This window comes from Hyposmocoma kahamanoa, unplaced genomic scaffold (genome assembly GCF_003589595.1).
Source record: "Hyposmocoma kahamanoa isolate Upper Pololo Valley unplaced genomic scaffold, ASM358959v1 192, whole genome shotgun sequence".
In the NCBI taxonomy this organism is placed as follows: domain Eukaryota; kingdom Metazoa; phylum Arthropoda; class Insecta; order Lepidoptera; family Cosmopterigidae; genus Hyposmocoma; species Hyposmocoma kahamanoa.
This window is the reverse complement of record NW_020653719.1, coordinates 5,315,118-5,339,663: the sequence shown is the minus strand read 5'-3', so window position 1 is coordinate 5,339,663 and position 24,546 is coordinate 5,315,118. Positions and strand designations below refer to the sequence as shown.

The following is a 24,546-nucleotide window of genomic DNA, read 5'->3' as shown; positions in this document are numbered from 1 at the left end:
AGTAAGTTATAAAGTGGAACAGCAATATTAGGACAATTGAAAAAAATGTGTTCCAAGGTACCGTCTTCTAGGCCGCACTCGCACAGAGAGTGATCTCGAACTCTGATTTTACGCAAAAATACAGGTGTGCAAACATGGCCTAAGCGCAAACGAATAATAGTGGAAGTGATGTTTTTAGGCAAATCGCGACGTTTAAAAAACCAGGGTTTAGTGGGTAGATTTGGTTGGAGATTACCATAGTGTCTACCAACAGTTTGTCGTGATTCCTGCCAAAGGACCGACCAGGAGGCTAGCATTTGGGGTTTGGTCATGGCGAGTAGATCTCTGGGAAAGCACTTACAGTATTTGCATACGCCAATTCTTGTCGCATCCTTTGCAAAGGCGTCTACTGCTTCGTTGCCACTAATCCCACTGTGACCGGGAATCCAGGCCAGAGTTACCTCAATTCCCGCACAATGACATCGGTACAGAGCTTCCTTAATTTGGAGGGTGATGGAGAAATTGTCTTTGGAATGAAACGGTAGCTTAATAATGTCTTGGAGGCAACTTAGTGAGTCTGAGAAAACCAAACATTTATTAATTTTATGGGACTCAATATATAAAATGGCTTCGAGTATTGCAATTTATTCAGTATTTATTCTGCCCTTTATTATTATTTACAGTTGATTAACACATCCATGTTGACAGGTGAAATTTCGCCATCTTGGAAAAGCCAGATAGTGTTACCAGTTTTGAAACCAAATAAAAAACCAACAGAAAGCTCATCTTACCGTCCCATTGCCTTGTCTTCTGTCTTAATCAAAACTGCTGAAAGTTTAGTGAAAACCCGGTTGGATTGGTATGTTGAACATAACAATTTGTTGCCCAATAATCAGTACGGATTTCGAAAAGGTAGAAGCACTATGGACTGTCTCTCTATATTTACAACAGATTTAAGATTAGCTTTTTCGATCGGTAATTCTATTTTAGCTGACTTTTTAGACATCAGTTCGGCATATGATACTTAATGTTCTTTTTCCAATTTTAAAAACAAAATTAGATTGTTTAAAGGTTCCACCATTATTATCTAACTTCATTATAAATTTATTAAACAATAGAACTATTAATGTTATAAATGATGAATATTCTTTACAGAGGACAATAAATAAAGGTCTTCCGCAAGGTTCTGTTTTGAGTCCCATACTGTACAACATATACACTCATGATTTAGACAGGTATTTAGGTAATGGAGTTTCTATTTTACAATATGCTGACGATGTTCTTTTATATGTTGAATCTAATCTAAGTGACCAAGCCGTGAATGTACTATCAAATAAATTGACATTGTTAAAGTGCTGGTTAGATTCGAATGGTCTAGAGTTATCTGCTAGCAAAAGCTCCATTGTGTTTTTCTCAAGGCGTAAAGTTCATCCTGCAATAAATGTTTCTTTTAATAATAACCCAATCCCTGTTGTTGGCGAGGTTAAATATCTTGGTATTCTTTTTGATTGTAAAATGAATGGATCTCCTCATTGTGATTATGTTGTTAATAAATGTGAAAAAGTTCTTAACATGCTTAGATGTTTATGCGGGGTCTGGTGGGGCAGCCATTCGTACTCTTTAAAACTGCTATATAATGCTCTGATTAGGAGTATAATTGACTATGGATCTTTTATGCTGGAGCCATGTGTCTTGTCTAATCTTAAAAAGCTAGATAAGATTCAGTCGAAGGCCCTCAGAATAATAACCGGTGCTATGAAATCAAGTCCGATAAATGCGATGCAAGTGGAGTGCGTTGAACCTCCGCTTGCCCTTCGTCGACAGTTTTTGGCTGATAAATTCTTTTTCCGCATTATCCAATTTAATCGTCACCCTTTGCTGCAATAACTTGAGCTATTAAACAATCTAATAAATACACCTGGTTATTGGTCTCACAAAAGTACTCCTTGCCTTATAAATAGTTTTAGAAAGTATCTTACATTACAAGCTCCAACTCATAGTTTTGTCACTCACCCATTATACGGTAGTAATTATGAATGCCTTATTTTGCCCCCTGACGTCTGTTTTGATTTTAGTGAAGTTAATAGACGTTTTGCTAACGCTTCCTTTAACTTTAACTTAGATATTAATTGGCATTCCTACAACCATATTTTCACTGATGCCTCTAAACTAGATAACTCGGCCGTAGGAGTGGGTGTTCTTCATTCTCAATACAATATCATTCAAAAAACAAAGCTTCCTCCTGAAACATCCGTTTTCACTGGTGAATGCGTAGGTCTTCTTAAGGCAGTTGAATACATTCTCTTAATAAAATTACATAAAACAATAATATTTTCTGATTGTAAAAGTGCTCTGCAGTCATTATGTAAATTCCCTTTTAAATCAGGTAACATTTTCCCAATTATTTGTCAAATTCGTGAAGCTCTTTACAAGTGCCATTCAAAGGGTCTTTCTGTATTATTTGTGTGGATACCAAGTCACAGTGATATTAGAGGTAACGAGAGAGCCGATATCTTAGCTAAAGATGCAATAAATAACGGCGATGTAGATTTATATAGAAACTTTGCTCATGACTTGGCTACACTACCTGCTATTTACCTTAAAGAATCGTGGCAAACTGTCTGGGAAACAAGCAGTAAAGTTACGGGCAGATATTTTCGTGATATACAGTCCGACATCCCTGTCAAACCTTGGTTTTCGCGTATACATTTTGAGAAACGTGTTACTTCAATCATTACAAGAATGAGATTAGGACATACTTGCTCAACTGAACATCTTGCTAGACTTAATATAATATCTGATTCAATATGCGAATGCGAACAAGACATTGGCAGTCTGAACCACCTTTTCTTTTCCTGTCCGAGATATGACCGTGCTTCATTTTTTCAATCTATAATTTCTTTACAAATTCCTTTACCAACATCTATTCCTCTGTTATTATCGTATAATAGTTATTCCGTTTACAATGTTTTGGCTCAGTTTATAAGGAAAAATGATATTAAAATTTAGATTATTATTTATTCAATTATCATTATTTTCAGCTATTATCATCTCATTTCCTTTCATAATTTCCATCCCTCATTGGTTAGATTTACTTATAAATATACTACCTATCCTATCCTATTGATCACCTTTCCAAAATTCCGTTTGCTTTTATTTTTATTCCGCGATTTCCTTTCCCCGTTTTTAATTTCATATTAATATCCATAAACCCAACCAAAGTTCCACAACAACAACTGCCACGCTGAAATCTCAAGAAGCAAGAAAATATCAATTTGGAAGAATTATCAAAAATTTGCAACTCAGTGGAAATTGCATATGGCCAAAGGCTGGACGCCATAGTGCCAAAATATAAGAGAAAAAAAAAAAGTTACATTTTTATACGTTTTAATTTTTAGTTCGTGTATAATACGTTGTGCGTTTCTTGATTATTTGTTACCATTAAGCTGATGGCTCTGAAGCCAATGCTTTATAAATAAATAAATAATAAATAAATGTTTTTAGTGTGGATTCGCTCTGGACCTTTTGGAGGGAAAAGTGTCGTTTTTATTTTGACTTTCAATTATTTTGTGAAATCTAGTTTAAAGTGGAATAGGATAGTGCTATTGTGCCTTAATCGAAGATTAAAACGCGAAATTAACGAATCTCGAACTAAAATACCCGTATCGGCCCGTTTTAAGGAATCCCGAGTCAATCCAAGCACGCCGCCTCAAATTGCCTATCCTCTTTGTGGCGGCCATATTTACAGAAACATATTTAAACTTCATGTTTAGGCTGATGGCTTTTGTCAAAGCCTTAATAAAATTAAAAAAAAAAATTTTTAGTGTTTTCAAGTGGGAAATTAGGAATAATCTGTGTCTGTGACCGAAATCGTAAATGATGTTGTGTTAATGATAAGTTAAACGTTTCTTGAGGGAGCATAATCAATTTATATATCCAAAATGATGCCTGGAAGGATAGGCAACTTGCCAATTGCATCAGAGAACCCTTTAGGACTGTCGTGGCATGATTCAGCTTGGATACCGTTATTGAATCCCACAAACATTATGGATTATTTTTCAGAAAGATCTAATCCTTTTTACGATCGAACGTGTAATAATGAAGTAGTAAAAATGCAGCGCCTCAGTATGGATCAATTGCAGTACGTAATTAATTCGTATTTAATATTTTATACTTTTGCAAGGAGTAAACAAGTAATTGGCCGTTTCAGAAACATGACTGGATTGGAATATATACTTCTTCATGTACAAGATCCGATTCTTTACGTAATCCGGAAACAGCACCGCCACGGACCGAACCATGCGACTCCACTGGCGGACTTCTATATTATTGCAGGAATTGTGTATCAGGCACCAGATTTAGCCAGTGTATTGAATTCTAGAATTGTAAGTAATTGACATCTTTAAATGTATTGGCACTGTTTACTGTATTAGCTTTCGTAATTCTCAGTTATGTGCATGTCTTATACCACTATCATTATACATTACATGTAGAGCTCCTTGTGAAAGAGTTTGTCCAGGGAAGTACTGCCACCTTGCATATTTCTGCCGCTAAGCAGTAATGTGGTCATTACTGTGTTCTGGTTGAAGAGTAAGGGTGCTGGTGAAATTACTGGCACATTGGACTTCTCATCTTATATCTTAGGGTGACAGGTGCAGTAGCAGTGCCCCTTAGATCTCTGCAATTGAAAGCTTACCACCAGACACGCAACTTGTTCATGCTGTCACTTGATTTTATATGTTAAGAAAAAGAAATTATGTGAAAGTTTTAAAGATTTTTATTCTATCCGCATTGGAATTACCTCGACAAAGATAGCCCCAATAGAAGTGATTGTACTAATAAAATAACTATTGAGTCAGGTATTCTTTCAAATTTTCAAGTTTTTTTTAAAGTCTATTTGTAGTTTTGACATTATGTGTGTTTTATTACTTATGTTTGAACAACTTTATTTCTGCCTCGCCATTGTTCAAACCTGCGTACGACAGCATATGGTTTAGATTTCATTGTTCAAAAATAATGACTTAGTTCTAGTACTGCAATTCTAGAATTAATCATTCCTTTATCAAGTTCTTAGGATTTCGCAATTGTCACAAATAGTAAATGAAACTATGTAATGAATCTAAATCGCATATACTTGTGTTTTCAAACAAATCAACCATGACCATGGGACTTGTAAAGAACCCAAAATGGTGGTTTGATTGAAAAAAACAGATATTTTAGAATAATATCTCATAGGATGTAATCAACAAAAAGTTAGTGACATGGCAAGGTAGGTAGGTAGCTGAAGAGTCGCATAAAACTATTAATACCTAAATTGAAAAGGTGTTTATTGTTTGGACCATTACCCGTTAGGGCGGCAGTTAGAGTGCAAAGCTCTTGCCTTTTAAGTTTAATTAATTTTCGAGATAGACTGGCATTGAGCATTGGGAGTGCTTCCCTCGCCTGTCTACAAACCATAAGGGTGGTCCATGTATTATTATGTGAAAAGTTTGTACCTTTGTGTATAGTTGTTCTGGACCATTGATAGGGGAGGGACACTATGGGTTCTGGTCCTACAGTGTCCGTCTCCGACCCTTTTCTGGCTAGTTCATCTGCTGCGTCATTGCCACGTGAGCCGCTGTGTCCTTTAATTCACTGTAGAGTTACATGGTTTTTGTATACATACCTCCATGAGTGCTTGATGGCATTCGTAAATGAGCCCTGAGTTTATGTCATAGCTGTTCACTGCTTGAAGTACTGACATACTGTCGGAGAGTATTCAAATGGAGAATTCTTTACTCTTCTCGTTATGATTGCTTCTGCCGCCAACTTGATGCCCATGTATTCAGCCTGGAATACTGTGTTGTGGTCACCAAGCGGTGTTGATATCCTGATATTGAGGTCTTCTGAGAATACCTCAGTACCTGTTCCTGAATTTGCTTTAGATCCATCAGTGAAGACTCGGACCTTTCTGGGGTTCAGTCCTTCGTTGGGATCTTCAAACTATTGTATCTTGTATTTTTTGTCAAAGATGTATTGTTTTGGGATCCTATCCACAACCGCCTCCAGTAGCGGTTCCTCATTGACAGTCTTGTAAGGGATTTCTGTATGTGGGGTCCTCATGTGCTTCCAAAGGCCGGCTCTGTTTAGACGCACTGCTGTTGACGCCGCTTCCTGTCTGATGGGAGGGAGGGGCCGCAGGTCCAGCATCGCTTCGAGGGCCGCAGTTGGAGTTGTTCTCATGCAGCCGGTTGTCGCCATGCAAGCGATTCTTTGGAATTTGTCTAGCTTGTCGATTGCGGTCGTCACTTTGGTTCATGGCCACCATACTATCGCGCCGTAACTGATCATGGGTCTTATCACCGCTGTGTAGAGCCATAGTGTTATCTTGGGTGAAAGTCCCCATTGTTTACCTACCATTCTATGGCACTGCCAGAAGGTGATAATAGCTTTTTTAATTTTGTTGTCCAGATGTTTGTTCCAGTTCAACTAGTTGTCCAGTATTACTTCCAAATACTTGACTTTGGTTGATATCTGTAGTTCTGTACTGAAGAGTTTGGGTAGTCGGTAGTTACCTAGTAGTTGTTTGTTTGTAAACATTACTAGTTCCGTCTTTGTTGGGTTTACCGATAGTTCGTACCCTGCACCATCTTTCCACAATTCGGAGAGCAGCTTGTGTAATGTCGCAGAGTGTATTGGCATAATTTCCTGTTACCAGTATTGCTATGTCATCAGCATATCCTACTGTATAGAAATGTTCTTTGTTTAGTTTAATGATATGGTCATTTACGACCATGTTCCACATCAGAGGCGACAGTACCCCTCCTTGACAGTACCCCTTCGCTACTATGGCCCATGGGGTCTCATGTGCTGTTGTTTTTATTGTTCTTTGTTTCAGCATGTTGCTAATCCAGCTAATTAGCACTTCATCTTCTTCGTGTCTTCTCAGTGCTGATTATATGCCGGAGAAGTTGGTTTTATCGAATGCTCCTTCAATATCTATAAAGGTACCTAGGCAGATTACTTTGTCTTTGAGGGCCACTTCTTTCTTGCCCATAACGGCATATAGGGCTGATTCAGTGGATTTGACTCGGTTGTATGCATGTTGGTTTCCGTGTAATGGTATGTGCTTAAGCGCTCCATCCCTCAGTTCTCTGTTACATAACCTTTCTAATGTCTTTAAGAAGAACCATGTGAAGCTGATTGGTCTGAAGGACTTCGCGTCAGTGTAGTCGGCTTTTCCTGGTTTCGGTATAAATATGACTTTTACCTCTCGCCAGCTGTGAGGCACATAGCTGAATGCTAGACAGGCCCGAAAGATATTGACCAGGTGCTGGACCAGTGTGTCCCCGCCCCATTGTAGGAGTGCGGGGAATACTTCATTTTGGCCCGGAGCTTTGTACGGTTCAAAGGTGTTTACTGCCCATTTCGTCTTTTCGTATGTTACTACTTGTTCAGCGTACCGCCAGTTATGGATCGATGTGATGTAGTTCATTTCTTCGCACCTGTCCTCTTGGACGAACCTACATCTTGGGAAATGTGCTTCCAGTAGAGTTCTTTTCGTTTCCGCAGGGGAAGTTGTGTATGTGTTCTATTTTGCGTATTGAACCTAGCTCAGTTGAATTTGAGTTGCCTAAAATTTTCCTTATTCTGTTTGCTTGTGCACAAGACGTGATGTTCGCGCAGTAGCCTCGCCATGACACGGTGCTCCTGAACCGTATGCACTTTTTTAGTCGGGATTTGGCCGTCTTGTAGTTTTCCCAGTCCTCATCCGCGAATGTGTTCATTGCTCTATTGAAGCGTCTCCTTACCCTTCTTCGAAGCCTCTCAAGCTCAGGCCCCCACCAGTGTTGGTTTTGCCGCGGGGCTGAGTCATTCAGTGGGCATGCGGAGTTATAGCAATATGTTTGATGTTAGTTCTTTAACCTGTGTTTCTGTCCGCGCTGTGTCCAGCAGTCTTTCCTGTGCCACCGGTTCCCCCAGGCTCTGGTGTAGTTTGTCCGTGTATAGTTTACAATCGGTTTTTCGGGTATTCCGTTTCGGTTGTTGTTCTTTGATGGCTGTTTCTAAGCTGAATCTTATCCGTTAGTGGTCCGAGAAAGATGCTTCTTCGGACACGTGCTAGTTGTGGATAAGGTCCACTGCTCCTTCTGACGCTAGGGTTAGGTCTATAATAAATAGTTGTACACCTTTTATTTATAAAAGTTGGCACTATACCTTTATTAAGGATTTGAAGGTTAGTTGTGAATAACTATTCTGTTAGGTTCTTACCTAACAGAATACTTATTCTCTACCTATCTATCATTTGCGAGTTCCAAGCCCCACAACAGTTGGTGGGCATTAGTCAGTAGCCACGACGATATTCTGGTCGTTCTGCTCGCAGTAGTTGATTAGTTGTACCATTTCCTGCGGTGGTGGCACATCAGTCTCCGCCACTTTATATTGAGGGTGCAATGGAAATACTTATTTAGGATTTTTTCATCAATTTCTATTCAAAATGCGGTTGTCTGTTCCCACTATATCTTTTTAATTTGTGGTTTGTTCATTAAGTTGTATCTAGGTCTGCTATTTATTTTTCTTTCTTTTTTCACTATTGAATAAATGGCACGAATTGTATTTGTAAGTAGGGTACATTATATTGACGAAAATGAATGGAGGGTTTGGACTGACAGATACGAAAAAAAAATCGACAGTGACAAACTCTGGGTTTATTATAGAATGGCCGCTTTTATGTACATTGAAGGGAAAGTATTATTTGGGGGTTGTGGCACAACAAGCAGGAAAGGATTGCAGAAATTGTCCATTAGGAATTCTTTGACATAACTGAATCTATGAGATAATTTGTAGCTTCGGTGTTGCATGAATAAAGGAGCAACTAAAACTATTAATACATACATATGGAACGAAGTAAATCACAACTTTTTCTGTATCAAAGCTTGAAGAATGAATTGAAGAATTGTGACTTAAGAATAAGGTTACCCCACGCATGGAAAATAAAACATTATAAATAAGTATACAATGGGATGGGGTTTTTTGTCTTTCAGCTATCAGCTGTCCATCACTTACAATGTTCCTTTGAGGAAACTATGTCCTACTCCAGGTACCATCCTAGCAAAGGATATTGGTGGGACTTCAAAGCAATCAAAGGATTGGGACCTTACAACTCTAGCCAGTCAGCTCCTAAGGAGGTGGTAAATACACCTAAGGAAGAACCTTCTACTTTATTTCAACGGCAAAGAGTTGACATGTTATTAGCCGAGCTAGTGAGACAGTTTCCTTTACCTGTAACTCAGCCCGCACCAAGTCAGGTATAGTGTTCAAATCTTTATTAAAAATATGCAATTATTTACTTTGTAAGCTAGATGGGTTTGTATGGAGTTGTTGATGTTTTCTGCCGGTTTGTCATCTCTGAATAGTTTGATCACTTTAACAAGTTAGGTGTTGAAGAAACTACATACCTACCCAAGATATAGTTTAAAGTAGGTTTTTCATTGCAGACCAATGGAGTGACAGTAAAAACAGAAAATGCAAATGATAAAATTAATGAGAAACCTGGAGAAAACGTAGGCAATGTGACGATAAAACAAGAGCCTGTGGACTCTAGCAACTCTGAATTAACAAATGGAAACCTCCAACATGACATTAAGACTGAGATTAAGCAAGAAAATATGAAGCCTCCTCCAGAGAAAAAACCCAGATTGTGAAAGTGAAAACGGCGACATCATTGAAGGCTGACAATCTATTTATGGATTGTGAAATAGTGGCGCTGTAATTACAAAGGATTTGATGGGTGATTGAAATGCTGCATAATAAGCAGAGATTGAAATAGGCAGAGCATACGAGAGCAATTTGATAAGGCCGTGACTTTGACAAGCAAAATTTTTTTCAATTATAGCTTATTTTTGTACATTATCTCCTTTTAACTTTATTCACCTTGACCAACAATATCCCACTCCTTCAACCCATCAAAAAATATTTTTTGTCAAACTGAAAAAGTCTCTACTTTAATCAAAATTAAATATATGTAAAAAAGCCAAATTGGAGTCCAAATCTGGTGAATATTGGGGGTGCCAACAGTTCGCATCGTAATGCGACAAGTTTTGATGTCCTGATTGCATATGAGAAACTGAATACTCGAAATTCGAAATTCTGTTAAAGTTAATTCTGCGAAAGTCTCCGTCTTGCTAAAAATATCGACCAAACCTATTATAACTTTTTCTATTTTATTTTTGGGCTAATTTAAAAAACAAGTAACGTCACTTGCTTAGTAAAAAAGTCTCCGTCTTGCTAAAAATATCGACCAAACCTATTATAACTTTTTTTATTTTATTTTTGGGCTAATTTAAAAAACAGGTAACGTCACTTGCTTGGAGTTCTAATAATAAATAAAAATAAATTGCGAAAATAATTTTTATTTATCCTTAAAGTTGCGTATTTATAATACCACTCTCGTACATTATCTAAATTTCTAGTAAGTCTGTGGATAGTACCTCTCTCTGAAATTCTAGACCTATTTAAACTTAATACAAGTCATATTTTTACTGTTAGAAAAATTCTAAACACTTGTGTAATTTCTAGTTACACATCAAATTAAAGAGTAAAATACGACACAATAATTCCATGATTTCAGCAGGAGATACGATTCACTTTATGTTACTACTTCTTTGATTGAAGTTAGGTTAGCAGATTCCCCCGGATTAACAAAAAAAAAAAAAAGGTTTATATAATAAATTAAATTATACCTCTGCGTATTCCGATCTTGCGATAAGATAAGCATGATAAAAAATTAGATTAATTTCTAGAGTGAGAATAGTTTGCATTAACATTTGACATCATGGTCAATCATCAAGGGACATCTAAATTGTCAGCCTTTAATGAAATAACATTTGTTGTTGATACACAATGCCACTGTTTATTCTTTATTTATATGAACAATGATATAAACATAAGGGATAAAACAGTATTTTGTAAATATTATTGTGGGATTTTAAATGATATTTTCATTTACTTTGCAGTCATTCACCACCCGTAAACATTTTTGATTTTTAGTAATCTGTAGAAATTTTTGTAGCATCACCCTTCTTCAGTATTTTTATCTATGTTAAGTAGTCTGTTATTTGTCTCCTTTTGCAGATTGTACAAATTAGTCACACTGTCTTGTACCAGTATGTTGTTTAGACATATTTGGCAGTTTATTTTCCTCTGGTCTTGCAATACCTCTTTTGGATATTTGGATGGCTGAACACTGTAAATATATTAATGAATTATTATATGTACGTAGTTGATAAGCCAAAAAGAGACAAGTTACTTGTGGTACTTGCATTGTCTTTAAGTGTCAAAGTTCTTGTTGTCAGTAGAAGTATGTAGTTTTTGAAATACATAATTGCTACATGGTAATTGTACAAAAAACTGTCAATCATCAAATTGTTTGAAATTGTCAATAATTAATAAACTACATATACATTATTAATACCTGTGTAATGCTTCTTTTAGTCCTAATGCGAATCCAGAGCTATAGCCTAATGTGTACCCTTTGTCAAAACTTGACTGGAATGAAGCCTCTTTCCCATCAACTGCTCCGTCCATGTATCCAAGCTAATAAATAATAAAGATTTACGTTAATGTGTTACTTTTTTTGTTCTCTGATAGTGTGTATAATGTTAGTAATACAAATATAGACACCTTAGAACTGATTTCATTTAAATTGTTCCAGAAATTTTCCCAAAACTAAATTGAAAATCGGATAGTCAATGGGTTTGGCAGCACGACAGGCATCCAACCCATTCGTAAATCAAAACCAGAATACCTTTTTTTTTTTTCTTATTTCTCTTGGCTTTTCGCGGTAAGAGTTTTAGCCACTTACAGTGTTTTGACTATCTTGTTTTTTAAAACGGAAACTTTTCCATTTCATGGAATTCACTATTTTAGCAAACCCTGGACACTCCATACGACAGTCGAAAGTTATTTACCTACTACTACCACATTCAGCAAGGCGCTATATGCACACGCGCAAATATGTGCGTGAATGCCAGGGTTACCCATCACTTTCTCGTACCATTACATGGTCAGAGCGGCAACATAGCGAAAATTCTAACGCGAAACTGTTATCTATAATTCTATTAATAGAATCCTAATAATTACGCCATGTTCATCACGTATTTATATCGATATAATATTATATTTTTCATTAATTTACTAACTAGAATAATTTTGAAGATTTATTTAAAAAACGTATTAAAAGCACTTAAAATGTTATCTTTTGGACAGGTACTTTTAAATAAGGTAACCAAGATAGGTATTTGAAAATGCGTGTCCCAAGTTTATCATAACCTAGTTAACAATTAGGTATATTCACTATATATTATTGGCAATACAAATTGAAAATTCGATAACCCTTGTTTATTAGGAACTTATGGCGTCTCATTAAATTGATATAATAAATCTGTATTGTATATTACTTTGCACTAAATAAATGAAGAAAACAATAACTGAATGAGTCTCAGATATAAGCTTTTTTTTAAGAGTGAAAACGGCTCGCTGATGGCCTTGTTGCCATTCAGTTAATGTGACCGTCAGTGTGCGGGGCGCGGTGCGGTATCTAAAGCTAGGGAGGGGCGGAGAGTGTCCATTCTCGTTACTTTTTGTTCTCTGCTTTTATAGTTTTCTCCGTCTACGGCGTAGAGGGTCTCTATAAATAATAAAAATCGTATAAGCGAGATAGATATATGCAGACATATCAGAGTAAACGAGAAAACAATATTACTTTTTGTCCCTTTCTACGTATGCGGTTTAGATTGTATGACTCAACGCTTGTTGAGTCCAGCAATCCTTCCGAGTGTTTTATGTGTTTGTGCTTTTAAGAAGTGTTTTACAAAGTTACTAACCGTTCCTTTGTAGTAATTGACAATTATTGCAGTTATATTTTAGGCTGTAAAAGCCGTATGGAACGAAAAATTCCCAACTTAACCTTTCACATGTAAGTTTTAATTTTTCATTACAATCAATGAATTTTCTTGTATGAATTACTAGTGAAATACTCTTACAAGCCTGGAATTTTACGATTTCATATATTTTACATGATATTTGAAGTGTTTTTCTTTATTGAAAGATTTTTGTTTGCATCGTATAAACCTCCTAAAATAAGAATATCTTACTTTTGTCAAATATGTCCATCTCGCTTCTACCAGCAGTGGTTATGATACGCGAGAAAGAGAGATCAAATAAATATACGTTATTTAATTATTATTTATTTTTATTAAATTAAATTAGACAGGCTGATTTTAGGGATACCGTACTTTTGCCACTGTCTTTTCCCCAATTTATTTATCATTTTAAATATTGTATTTTTTTTACTTTTCAATACTTTTTTAGTAGTCTTTTTTAAACGCTTGTTATTTTCTTTCTTACAACTGATTTCAAATAAATAACTGTCAGTTGGGTTTTAAGTGTGTTCCGATGTGACCTCCTTACATCATCATCCCACCTTTTCGTTTCATCACGATGTTTTCCTTCATCGAAAAGCTTATGATAAATTTCAAATTAACTTTCGCACAAATTCCGAGAAACTCAGAGGTGCGAGCCTGGATTCGACCCCACGACCCTCTGCTTGAAAGGCAGTAGGTCAAACCATTAGGTTACCACGACTTCATTTTCATTTCAATTTCTTTAACGGGGTAAAATTTTAAAAGTAGACAACCCAGAATTTATAGGTACTCTGTTGGTATCCCTTTTCAGTATACGCAAGAAGCTTCTCTATTCTTTTTTTTTATCCCTCTAAGGTCTACGGCGTGACGTCTTATTTCCAATTTCTTTTTTCCACGTTTTTATTTATTAAGCTTTGTAGACATGGGGAATAGCGTTACATTTCTATCGCCGTGACTGTCGTTCCGGTTCCAAAAAAATCACGGGGATAAATCACCGTGATTTTGTCACGACTGTTACTTCCGTGACCTTGTCACGCCTATAACTTACATCACGATAAACCCTTTTAGCCAGCGGCTTCTTTCTAATACTTATAGCCGTTTTTTATAGAATGATTTAAGTTTTTACTCCCTTTGTAATAAGTTTCAATTCCATTCAAAAAGTGGATTTTGTATTTAATGTAATTTTGTTTTTTACTTATTTAATGCGAATCTTTGGATTGTTAAAAATAGCAATAAAGTGTAATGTATGTAGAATACACAAAGTAGGTTATACATAAATATAAAATTACCAACTCTTCCTATAATAAAACAAATATACAAAAATATTTACGATTTTTAATAAATAGGTTTACAGTAACTGCTACAGATTTTTTTCATCCGCCCTTTCTAGTAGTAATAAGCACCTACGATCCTTGTGAGTGAGCAAAGAAAGTCATCCTATCTCACTCACTCCCATCGCCGAAATGGCCCGATTTGAAGAGAACTGCAACGAGTGGCGCGCTCAGTCACCACGGAACGGAGATCGCGCATTGTATCGAATACGTATGTCGTGATTTGAGTGACGGGGATAGCTATTGGAACGGAGGAACACCTATGTGACTTTGGAACGTCGGCGTCGTTCCTTCGGAACGAGTCACGGTGATTCTGTTTGACGGCGGATCATCGTGACGTTATTTATCACCCACCTCTAAAGCTTTGGCTACAATGGGCTTCAGCTTTCAAATTCTATACAAACACGGAAATCTCTCTTGAGTATCTGCTCGATAAAGATTGAAATCTTTGACTTCGTACGTTGTTTTTTTTTTATACAATAGCGGAAATCTTTCTGAATGCTGAAACCGCCCATTTTCTTAAGGTCTAAATCGTTGACGGATTATAGCATCATAGTTCTATTCCTTAGAATAATAACGCATAGAATGATAGTTTCATATCAAACGAACTGTCACAAATGAGGCAAAAATCAAATTCATGTAGGCGTAAGCAACTTGTATTTACGCTCGTCGGCACGCACACAAATATACAAATAATGATGCCATAGAATAACATTTCCCTCAAAAGTGGGGAAATTGTATCTTGCTTAACTCATCATTAAGTTACAAGGTGCCTACAGATTCGCTGGATTTTGTCGATCGACAATCTCGATCAGGTGCCTACAGATATGCTCGATTTTGTCGATCGTTACTGTTGATCGACAAAATCAAGTGACAGGAATTTTCAAAAATTTATTTTTGGTAATCCTTATGGAAATAGCATTTATATCTGAATACACGAAGGCGGACACGACTTTTCTCATTTCTAAATCCAAGATGGCGGACACGCAAAATGGGAATCGTTTTCGAGGTATTCGAGGTGCTCATCAAGAATATGGCATTTATTTCTAAATCCAAGATGGCGGACACGACTTTTGAAATAAATGCAATATGGGTATCATTTTCGAGGTATTTGGGGGTGCTCATTAGGAATGTAGCACTTATTTCTAAATTCAAGATGGCGGACATGACTTTTCAAATAATAGCAAGTTGGGTGTCGTTTTCGAGGTATTTGGGGGTGCTCATTAAGAATATGGCACTAATTTCTAAATCCAAGATGGCGGGCACGATTTTTCGAATAATAGCAAGTTGGGTGTCGTTTTCAAGGTATTTGGGGCTGCTCATTCCGAATGTAGCACATATTTCTAAATCCAAGATGGCGAAGAATTAGAAGAAGGAGAATTAGAAGTCTTGCCCGCTATCTTGTCTTCAGATATACATGCCATTTCCTTATGGTTTACCAAAAATACATTTTTGAAAAACCTACATGCGAGTTTAAGTGCGGCTATCGAATTTGAATATACATATAAATAGCCTGATATTATCTGTGGGTATGTTTACATGAAAAGTACACGATAACAATAAAGAACCTGAACCTGAAAGTTATTTATACACGATTTTGGAGAACTGACGATGACTTTTTAGTCAGTGTTAGTTCCCTGAAATAATTTTAGTTCAGGGAACTAATGAAGGCAAATACTAAATATATTTCGTAGAAATAGCTAACGTAAATTCCCGACAATATTGCCTATTCTCAAAAAATTACGTAATATAATTATTTTGAAACAGAATAGCAAAATGGGGAGAAAAAACCCGTTACTTTGCAACATTTTCGTATCTTGTTGCAACGAAATTAATTTTCTGTTTTAGTGAATATTTACATAAAAATACAAGTTGAAACGCGTTACTTCTTTGTGGAATGTGATGTTAGTGTCTATTTTATGTTTGTCTGATCTATTTTTAAACCCAATTACCGCACATTTCGTCATTTTTAGCAAAAATCTTTGAGCTGTTCGCGGTACAACTTGACCTTGAGCACTGACTGCCTGCTCGCTCATGTAGGCCTATACGGCCTCCTACAACTTGCCTCACTTAGCGTGTGCGGGCTAGGTTTCTATGCGTTATTATTCCAAGTTCTATTTATTCTATATCCATACATAATAATTTTGAGGTTATATTTTACAAATTTTCAAAAAATCGAAACTACACAGTAGAGGTCCCCTCTCCATACTGTCGTGCCCCATTTCGCTTCTCTTTCGACGTCAGCTGTTCAACCAAAGCACTGTCTTAACAAATCGAAAAATAGGAATTACTTTTTTCCTCTAGGAAGTGTCCATATAATCTTAACCTTTTATACTCACTTTGTTTATTGAAGCAAGAGCTCGTTGCCAAGTCTTAGTAGATAAATCATCACTTTCGTTGACCATGTTTCTTAATGAAATCACGAATTCGAAATTAATAAATCGAAAGCACGTTTCATTGCGTTTTTTTTCTTTTTCTTTATTTACCGGCCTGGTCGCATAGACTTAAGCCAAGTCTTTATTAGTAGCTACCTTGGGTACCTACCTATTAAAAAAGTAATCACTTTTCCACTTGATTATCTCCATAATATACTATACAGATTGCATAGTAACGATATACGAAAACTGAATTTATAACAGGATTATATTTTTTTGCAGGAAACTTCGAACGCGACGTGCGATTTTACTCCAGCATAATATTTTCTATTTATGGCATACAATATAACTGTTTTTAATGTAAATTATATAATAAACATGTTTGGTATTTTTTTTTCTTAACTTTTCCATGAAGAGTACCTATTCCTCTGATGACTCTGGTGAGAACGCCCCGACATGCTGATTTTGATTCAAATCGGAATCGAACCGATTGAGTAACCTCGTAATCAGATGGGTTTCCGAGCAAGAAGATGAATTGAAAAGATGAAAAACATGCAGCAGCAGCTTGATTTTGATTGCCTCTCCTGATCGGAAACTGCCTCTCTTGCGAGTATAATTGCGATTCACAACTTTCCGATCGGAAACTTTTCACATTTCAAATCGGAACATAGTTGATTTAACTCACAAATTAGAAAGATATAGTAAGAATCAGGTTCATCTTCTCGCTCGGAAACCCATCTGGGGGTCTACTCTCGACCTCCGTCCGAAACAATTACTGCCAAATAAGCAATACTTGACCAAATGAAAAGACGCGTGATGCGAATGAAGCTTCATAATACACTTCTTTTAATTTTGCCGAATATTACTTATTTGACAGTAATTGTATCAGACGGAGATCGAGAGTAGACCCCTAGGGTATTTCTATTATCGATATAAATAACTATGAGTTTCACGCCTAGTAATATTCAGATACAACGACAAGTAATTCTTAATATATAGTGTCAGATGAGGGTTGAGAGATTCTATTCTACACATCCTCAATTCTAATGTGGATTCTTCCCCTTACAAGACTCCATAACTACCCCTTACAGCTTGCTCATATCACCATAACGTTTCTTAGCCCCCCAGTCAATCCCTCAGAATGAGTGGGGTTCAGTTCTGTTCTGGTAAGAGTTCTAGTTCTACACTCACCTCCGGTTGCTCCATTGGAACAGCCGGAGCTTCTTTCTATAAGTTCTATTCTAAAACATACTAACTTTTCCTCTCCCATCCCATGTCTCTTAACAATATTCATTGTACTTACATGGTCTTACGCTCGATGTCGCTTCTCAGAGTTCATCACTTTTCTCACCTTGAATAAAACTCCAGCTCTCCAGCCAGACACGTGCGCGCTCAAAATTCTGGCTTCTCTTGTCACCGTCAATGTTTTAAACTCACCATTATATAACATGGCTGCCAACATTAGCAACATTAATTCTGTTCAAAGTTACCCGATTTCATCGAAGCTCGCGTTTGTCGCGACAATCCGATCGGTTCGATTCCGATTTGAACGAAAATCAGCATGCTGAACCGATTAAGTAAAAGTTATGTACCAAATGGGTCTTAAAGGGAATCGAACTCGGGGCCTATTCATCTAGCGTCCATAGCATACACACCAATGGGCTCATTCAGAATGAAGGTGCGGGTGCGGGTGCGCGGGTCTTGGCGTCTTCCCTTTCGAAGCGGCGACGAGCGGGTAGTAGCTTGGTCTAGCGTCTGTTTGCCACACGTCGAAATGGCAAACAGACGCTAGACCAAGGACTGTGAAATGTACGAGCGAACCTATCCAATAACTACCCGCGCGATTACAGAGCTCCTAATTAAGATCTGATTGTACCCGAAAAGACGTGAATTACTCGAGTCGATTTAGAATTTGGTCGCTCCATAATCCAAAAGCTTGGTGGTAAGCTATCTCAACAACTTATGTTCGTTTTAATTACTATTCCCGTGACGTGTTTTTTTTTAAATTCATTGCTGGCCATGGAAACAAAGTCCTTCAACCGAAATCATAAACGTTTAATTGTATTTCTGTAAATATGGCCACCACAAAGAGGATAGGCAATTTGAGGCGGCGTGCCTGGATTGACTCGGGATTCCTTAGAACGGGCCGATACGGGTATTTTAGTTCGAGATTCGTATAATATCGCGTTTTAATCTTCGATTAAGGCACAATAGCACTATCCTATTCCACTTTAAACTAGATTTCACAAAATAATTGAAAGTCAAAATAAAAACGACACTTTTCCCTCCAAAAGGCCCAGAGCGAATCCTCGTGACGTGTCTTGTTCCAGTGTGACCATGTGCGAGTTTTGAAATTTGACTAACCAGATAAAAAGTCGCTATTTATCCGATTCTAGTCGCAAAAAACTAGATTTAGTCGGTCCGTCGTCACCTTAATAACTTCAAAACGGCGCACGACTAAATCTAGTTTTTTATTTAGGACTAGAACCGACTAAATCACGACTTCTTTTAGTGTTATCAGATCTAAGTTAGGTGTTGTGGTTCTCGAGATTGAGAAATGGTGCCACTGGAATAAGCATATTCCAGTGGGGGCAGTAAAACACCCTTATAACTTTTGTCCGCGGACCGACAAAATCTACTGTTTTGCGAGTAGAACCGACTAGATAGCGACTTTATCTGGCTAGTCAAATTTCAAAAACTCTACCATGGTCACGCTGGAATAAGGCACGCGTACTCATGTCATTGTCACTATTCCGTTCTTAAGCTTTAACCTTTTGCTTGTACGAGAGGCGAATGAACTCATGGTATCAAAATTCCGAAACTATTATTAACTGTGGTGTCCGAATATTATCCTAGTTACTTGGTGCGTATTCTGTAGTAAGGCTGAGATTAATTTAAATTGGATTATTTAAAAATTTTCGCAAAACATGAAAACAATAACACTTAGTATATGTATATATTTTTTTATATTTTGTGCGGTCGCTTGAGGTACAAACTTGTACAAAAGATATTTGTGTGTTTACAACATCACTATACATACTTTTAACATTTGAACGAGCGAAAGACATCTGCTAGTGTAAACGTCTCCAATTCCACGATCGATCGGTCGATGACTTTATAACATTAGGCACCAGTTAATCTTTTTTCTCGGAAATTACCGGTCTGCCGTAATGGTTTTGTAAGGGGTACTTCGTTACTTGGTTTTGCAACAGGAATCATTTTTCCTCTCCGAGTGTCGGTAATGTAACTTGGTTATGTACGTACACATACATAACAAGGGAAATGATAGCCACATGTAAAGCGTCGATACATCTGGACAGTTAAACTATATCATTCGAATGCATTTCGTTTCCCTTGTTACAGCACCACATCAGTATCAGACGTTTTCAATATTTCCATATTAAGCTATTTATAAGACTGGTGAGAAGTATAAAATGATATTTATTAAGTCGACAAGAGCCTAGCTCAAGTTTTCTGAAGATAATTCTCAATCGGCAAACGACGGATTGTTAAAAGATTTCCATAAATTTCTAATATTTTATTATATTTTCATCAAAACGTTGATTACTAATACTTGAAAAAATAAATTTTGATACAATTATCCTTCAAAGTATCCTACACTTAAAATTTACTTAACTTTTCAATAATGCAAAAATAATTTTGAAAATACAAAGTGAATTAGTTTATATATGTATCTTAGTCATATCGGCACTCACCGAGGTAAAAATCCTTACACACTAAAATGACTCTTTAAATTACAGCTAATATCACAGCTTAGAAAAGACTCAGATATTAGTTTAAGTTCTTCGTTACTTAAAATATCAGTCATGTGATAACGTATCCCGCGAAAGACTGAGTAAAATGACAGTTTATTACGTAACTGTGTTGCCCGTTTCGGAGTAGCTATAAAGTGATTGCAGTCGATAAATATTCTATGGACTATCGAGTGAGTATTGGTCATGCTTATGGAATAAACGGCCGAACTTGTTTCATTTGAATGATCCACGCAATTTATCTAATTAATTACTAAGCACAAGTTCATTTGAATTGTCAATTTTTGTAAGTTCATACATACATATACTGTATTGAGAACTATGTTTATGAAAGTTTATGAAAAATACAATGTGGAGACATATTTTAAAGTTTTTTATTTTAATTCAATATAGCTAATCAAATCCGGCTATTCTTGTTAAAATGTATATGAATAAAAATTGATTTCGATATTAGTAGGCCTGGCCTACCAGGCCAATTGTCAAAATAAAAATAAAGGCAACAACGCAATTAGTAATCATTAGAACGTCGTAACATTCACAATTCAGTCATTTTTGGAAAAAAATATCTTCTTTCGTAATCTATCGATAAAACTATCGAGGACTACATAACTACAAAACTATTTAAAATTTTATGAATACTGGAAACCTCATAAATGTCATTTTACTCCGTCTTCAAAAAAGGCAGACTATAAGTTCAAATATTATAGCTGTTAATTTACCAAAAGATGAAATATATGGAACAAATGGGTAATATCTGACTCTCTCCTGAACTACATAAATTATGAAAATATATTGAAAAAGAACGAAAAGTCAAAAACTTATTCTAAAACAAATTGGAAAATGTCAGTGCCTCCAGTGAAAAAAGGAATAACTCAAAATCGACACTTTTCAGGAGAGACAAAACCATACTTTTATTGATTGTTAGTTGTTCGCATTTATTATTAGCAATTTTATGACTTCAAGCTTTTAGGTATACGTCTAAGCTTTCGTTTCATGTGTATTTATTAAACATCCAGTCATAATTTCAATATATTTTTAAAGTTTTTTTCGAGTTGTGTCCGTATTTACGAAGAGCTTAAAAATACAACATGACTTATGTTAACAAATTTTAAGACATAAAACGACCTATTCCTTTAGCTGCGACTGTTCTATGGTTATAACAATAATTATGACACTCATCTTTATCACAAACACAGAAATAGTGCGACTTATTCAAGCAAATAAAAAATGTGTAAGGAAGCAACTGTGCGGTGAAAATAACGAAATTGTATAAAAATATGAAAATGTATTGTATGTTACATTAATCCGTACATTTGTCGTTGAAATAATTATAATCGTTTCAATCTGAGACTTCATCGGCTCTTACAGTTTTGGCAGTTGGTAGATACAATTCATGACATTCACATTCAATTAATGGTAGAAGAGCCAGAAGATCCTTCTTTTTCTCAACGCTTATGGGGAGAAGTTTGTCGGATCTGTTTGTCAACAAATAACTAAGATCTTTGATTCTTCCGAACATCGAGTATGTACTCGATCTTCCGAATCTCTGGAATAGACTTTAGAAAATATTTTTACACTAGCTATTACCGGTTCTTTCGTTCACTATTTATTATATATATATTAAAAGTAGCAAACTTAAGTCACAAGCATTAAACTTCTTGGTTCAATAATTTCAAGTTTTTGATCCGTAATTAACTCCATTTGCAATGAAAGCAAAGAAAAAAATAAATAACTAAAATAATAACAAAAGATTGACTAAAAATAAGAAAAACGTATAGGTATATATAAATTGTACCTAAAGGTTGTTATTGTAGTAACTATAGGTTACTTACACTAATCTACTTGGTCATAGGTTTGTAATTAAATATTATATGTAATTATTGATATAAGTAGTGTATTCATTATTGATTACCTCTCGATCGCGACGCTGTTCAGTATCACTGTAGCTATGATCAAAAGATTCGGGTGGATTTCTAATAAAAAAGGGAACAAACAATATTTTCAAAATAAAGTACATAATTAAAGTGATACTTATCAAATAAAAATAAGCTGCTCTTAATAATAGGGCTAACAACGGTACCTACCTTTTAATTTAAAGATGTTTCTATTATAACTAAGAAGGTAGGTAGGTATTCGCCCAACGGTTGACAAAATTACATATTTATTATATATAAGAATATAATTTTATTCTCATAATTACCATTTAGGTACGATTATTGATTATTTTTCGCCCTCTATATATTTTTGCACTAAAATTATAATTATAAAACGAATACGCAGTCACACTGTTCTGAGACGCTATCAAATTGTTGTAACAAGCATCATCCTCCAGATTCAAAGTACGTCCCGGTTTAAATTATTTTTAACCCAATTATTTGTTGTCGTTTTGATAAAACATCAACTTAAGCCAATCTAAACTAATATTATAAATGCGAAAGTAACTGTGTTGAGTGAGTTGTGCCTTTATGTACACTATGGAATAAGGGAATAGTCGTTTTTAGTCCTACTTTTTTCCCCGTCATTATGGAACAACACGAAAAGTGTCTTTATGTAACAGTATATGTGTAGTTATTCGTTAAACTTGAATATACTTTTTGGAGTTGAGAGCACTTGTACCTTTGGACTCATAAAAAATGCCCGATAATTAATATTATGCCATTAGAAACAGTGAGTTATGCCCTTAGTCCAATATAAAAAACGAGGTTAGGAGTCACGTCATTTTGATATGTTTTGTAATCGGACACGCTCAAGCCAATGGTGCAATAAAAACAAAAGGGCATAACTCGTCTTATTCCGTTTTCTACTGGAGGCACTGATATATGACAACAATGAAACCTGATTCCGACTTAAACCTAATGTAAGTGCAAATAAATGTATTTTCTTTCTTCTTCCTTTCTTAAACTATATCTCAAAAAAAAAAAAACTAATCACAAAACTTTTTGGAATCACAATTTGAATGTAACTAGGCCTTGGCTTTGTTTAACTTCAAGTTTTTTAATATGGGCGTGATTTTCTCCACAATATCCTTTTGAATTTCATCTGCTTGGTGAAGTTGCGAGTCGAAGCCGAAGTATGTACCGAATTCGCGACACTTGTTGATGTAAGTGCGCCATTTCACGTCCCTCTCCAGACACAGCGGGTTGCCAATTACGATTGCTTTGGCTTTGGCTCGTGTCAATGCTACGTTGAAACGCTGCAAAAGATGATTAATCAAGTTATAACTCAGCATTTGATAAGGTCTATTTGGAGCTGTATTGTGCATTTCCTTACGTCATTTCATGGATATAACGATTACCATTGTGATCCCTAAAATGGATCACATTGTTTATTATCATAGCGCAACAAAAAGCAATTAAAATTGGGAGTAGATTTTTGACGGCGAGAAGGAACATTATGAAAAAGCTACAAATCAAAAGTTTCTTGTAAATCCCGAATTCGCGTGGTCCAAATAGCGGGTTGAGCATTATAATTTTAAAGCCTACTATTCAGTCACGAGGTGAAATATGTACATATTGCTTGTTACGTGGCGTTAAACAGGTTCATGAGAATGCAGGTATTTCAGGAGCCCTGTACCCAGCAACACTATGTCTATAATAGTTATTGGGTACCCACTTTATCATCGACGAGAAATCCGAGCTGGAACTTAGCGTCGTGGTCAAGCAGACCGCAGTTGGCGCGCACTGTGGAGATGATGATCACGCGCTTCTCTTTTCCTTGGAAAGCCTCAACGGTGCCCACTTCGATCCTGCCCGGCCCGAAATGCTGGCTTTCCAGCCATTTCTTGATTTTGTACACCTGTTTAAAACGGAATCTTTAATTTATCTCCGGGTTGTATCCTACGTGGCCGGCTGTGCTGCGATATCCGAATTGTGTTTCCTTTCAGCAACGTGAGATCCAACCCTTAATTTACATTTGATAGGTACGTGTAATTACTATTTAGTTTCAGTTTATTGACAATACACAAATCGACGAAGTTAAATTACCTGACGAATATAGGGTGTAACCACACCTATGTCTTCGGGCAGCACTTTATGTTGCTTGATCAGAAGCTCGATGTATACCTGCACTATTTTCGACTCCATATCGTTGAAGTAACTGTAGAAATAATATTTATTGAATTTTCACTTTGAATGGGCGAAGTGTGTGTGTGTGTGTGTGTGTGTGTGTGTGTGTGTGTGTGTGTGTG

At 36.2% G+C, this 24,546-nt stretch overlaps 3 protein-coding genes across 5 annotated transcripts in view; 1 reads left to right on the top strand and 2 right to left on the bottom strand.

Moving 5' to 3' along the window:
• The first annotated feature begins 3,821 nt into the window (after positions 1 to 3,821).
• LOC113226455 (mediator of RNA polymerase II transcription subunit 6) lies at positions 3,822 to 10,414 on the top strand. The gene is made up of 4 exons (XM_026459081.1): positions 3,822 to 4,120; positions 4,190 to 4,364; positions 9,003 to 9,266; positions 9,456 to 10,414. The coding sequence occupies exons 1-4, from the start codon at positions 3,921 to 3,923 to the stop codon at positions 9,660 to 9,662; spliced, it is 846 nt and encodes a 281-aa protein (XP_026314866.1). The 5' UTR covers positions 3,822 to 3,920; the 3' UTR covers positions 9,663 to 10,414.
• Positions 10,415 to 10,956: 542 nt separating this feature from the next.
• Positions 10,957 to 16,724, bottom strand: LOC113226456. 2 transcript variants are annotated; one of them, XM_026459082.1, is made up of 3 exons: positions 16,552 to 16,724; positions 11,432 to 11,553; positions 10,957 to 11,203 (listed from the first exon to the last, which is right to left on the bottom strand). In XM_026459082.1, exons 1-3 carry the CDS (start codon positions 16,615 to 16,617, stop codon positions 11,032 to 11,034), a joined length of 360 nt encoding a protein of 119 aa, XP_026314867.1. In that variant the 5' UTR covers positions 16,618 to 16,724; the 3' UTR covers positions 10,957 to 11,031. The 2 variants fall into 2 exon arrangements, 1 of the variants encoding a protein (XP_026314867.1); XR_003310109.1 differs by lacking the exon at positions 16,552 to 16,724 and adding an exon at positions 11,641 to 11,947 and having other exon boundaries at positions 11,192 to 11,203.
• Positions 16,725 to 22,678: 5,954 nt separating this feature from the next.
• The window catches only part of LOC113226535 (RNA helicase Mov10l1-like), a 50,498-nt gene continuing 48,630 nt past the window's right edge, over positions 22,679 to 24,546 (bottom strand). The window contains exons 19-21 of one of the 2 annotated variants that reach the window (XM_026459187.1): positions 24,344 to 24,455; positions 23,973 to 24,155; positions 22,679 to 23,553 (exon numbers count right to left, since the gene is read on the bottom strand). In XM_026459187.1, coding sequence (XP_026314972.1) covers positions 23,323 to 23,553; positions 23,973 to 24,155; positions 24,344 to 24,455 — 526 coding nt within the window. In that variant the 3' untranslated portion in view covers positions 22,679 to 23,322. The remainder of the gene's footprint in view (positions 23,554 to 23,972; positions 24,156 to 24,343; positions 24,456 to 24,546) is intronic. The other variant, XM_026459188.1, reaches the window with a different exon arrangement.

Bases quoted from the DNA above. Each gene is read 5' to 3' on its own strand.
- LOC113226455 (XM_026459081.1), top strand. From the start codon at position 3,921: ATGATGCCTGGAAGGATAGGCAACTTGCCAATTGCATCAGAGAACCCT. The intron at 4,121-4,189 runs GTACGTAATTAA...TGGCCGTTTCAG, and splicing joins CTCAGTATGGATCAATTGCA to AAACATGACTGGATTGGAAT. The intron at 4,365-9,002 runs GTAAGTAATTGA...TTTGTCTTTCAG, and splicing joins GTGTATTGAATTCTAGAATT to CTATCAGCTGTCCATCACTT.
- LOC113226456 (XM_026459082.1), bottom strand. From the start codon at position 16,617: ATGGTCAACGAAAGTGATGATTTATCTACTAAGACTTGGCAACGAGCT. The intron at 11,554-16,551 runs GTGAGTATAAAA...ATTATTTATTAG, and splicing joins CTCTTGCTTCAATAAACAAA to CTTGGATACATGGACGGAGC. The intron at 11,204-11,431 runs GTATTAATAATG...ATATATTTACAG, and splicing joins CTAAAAGAAGCATTACACAG to TGTTCAGCCATCCAAATATC.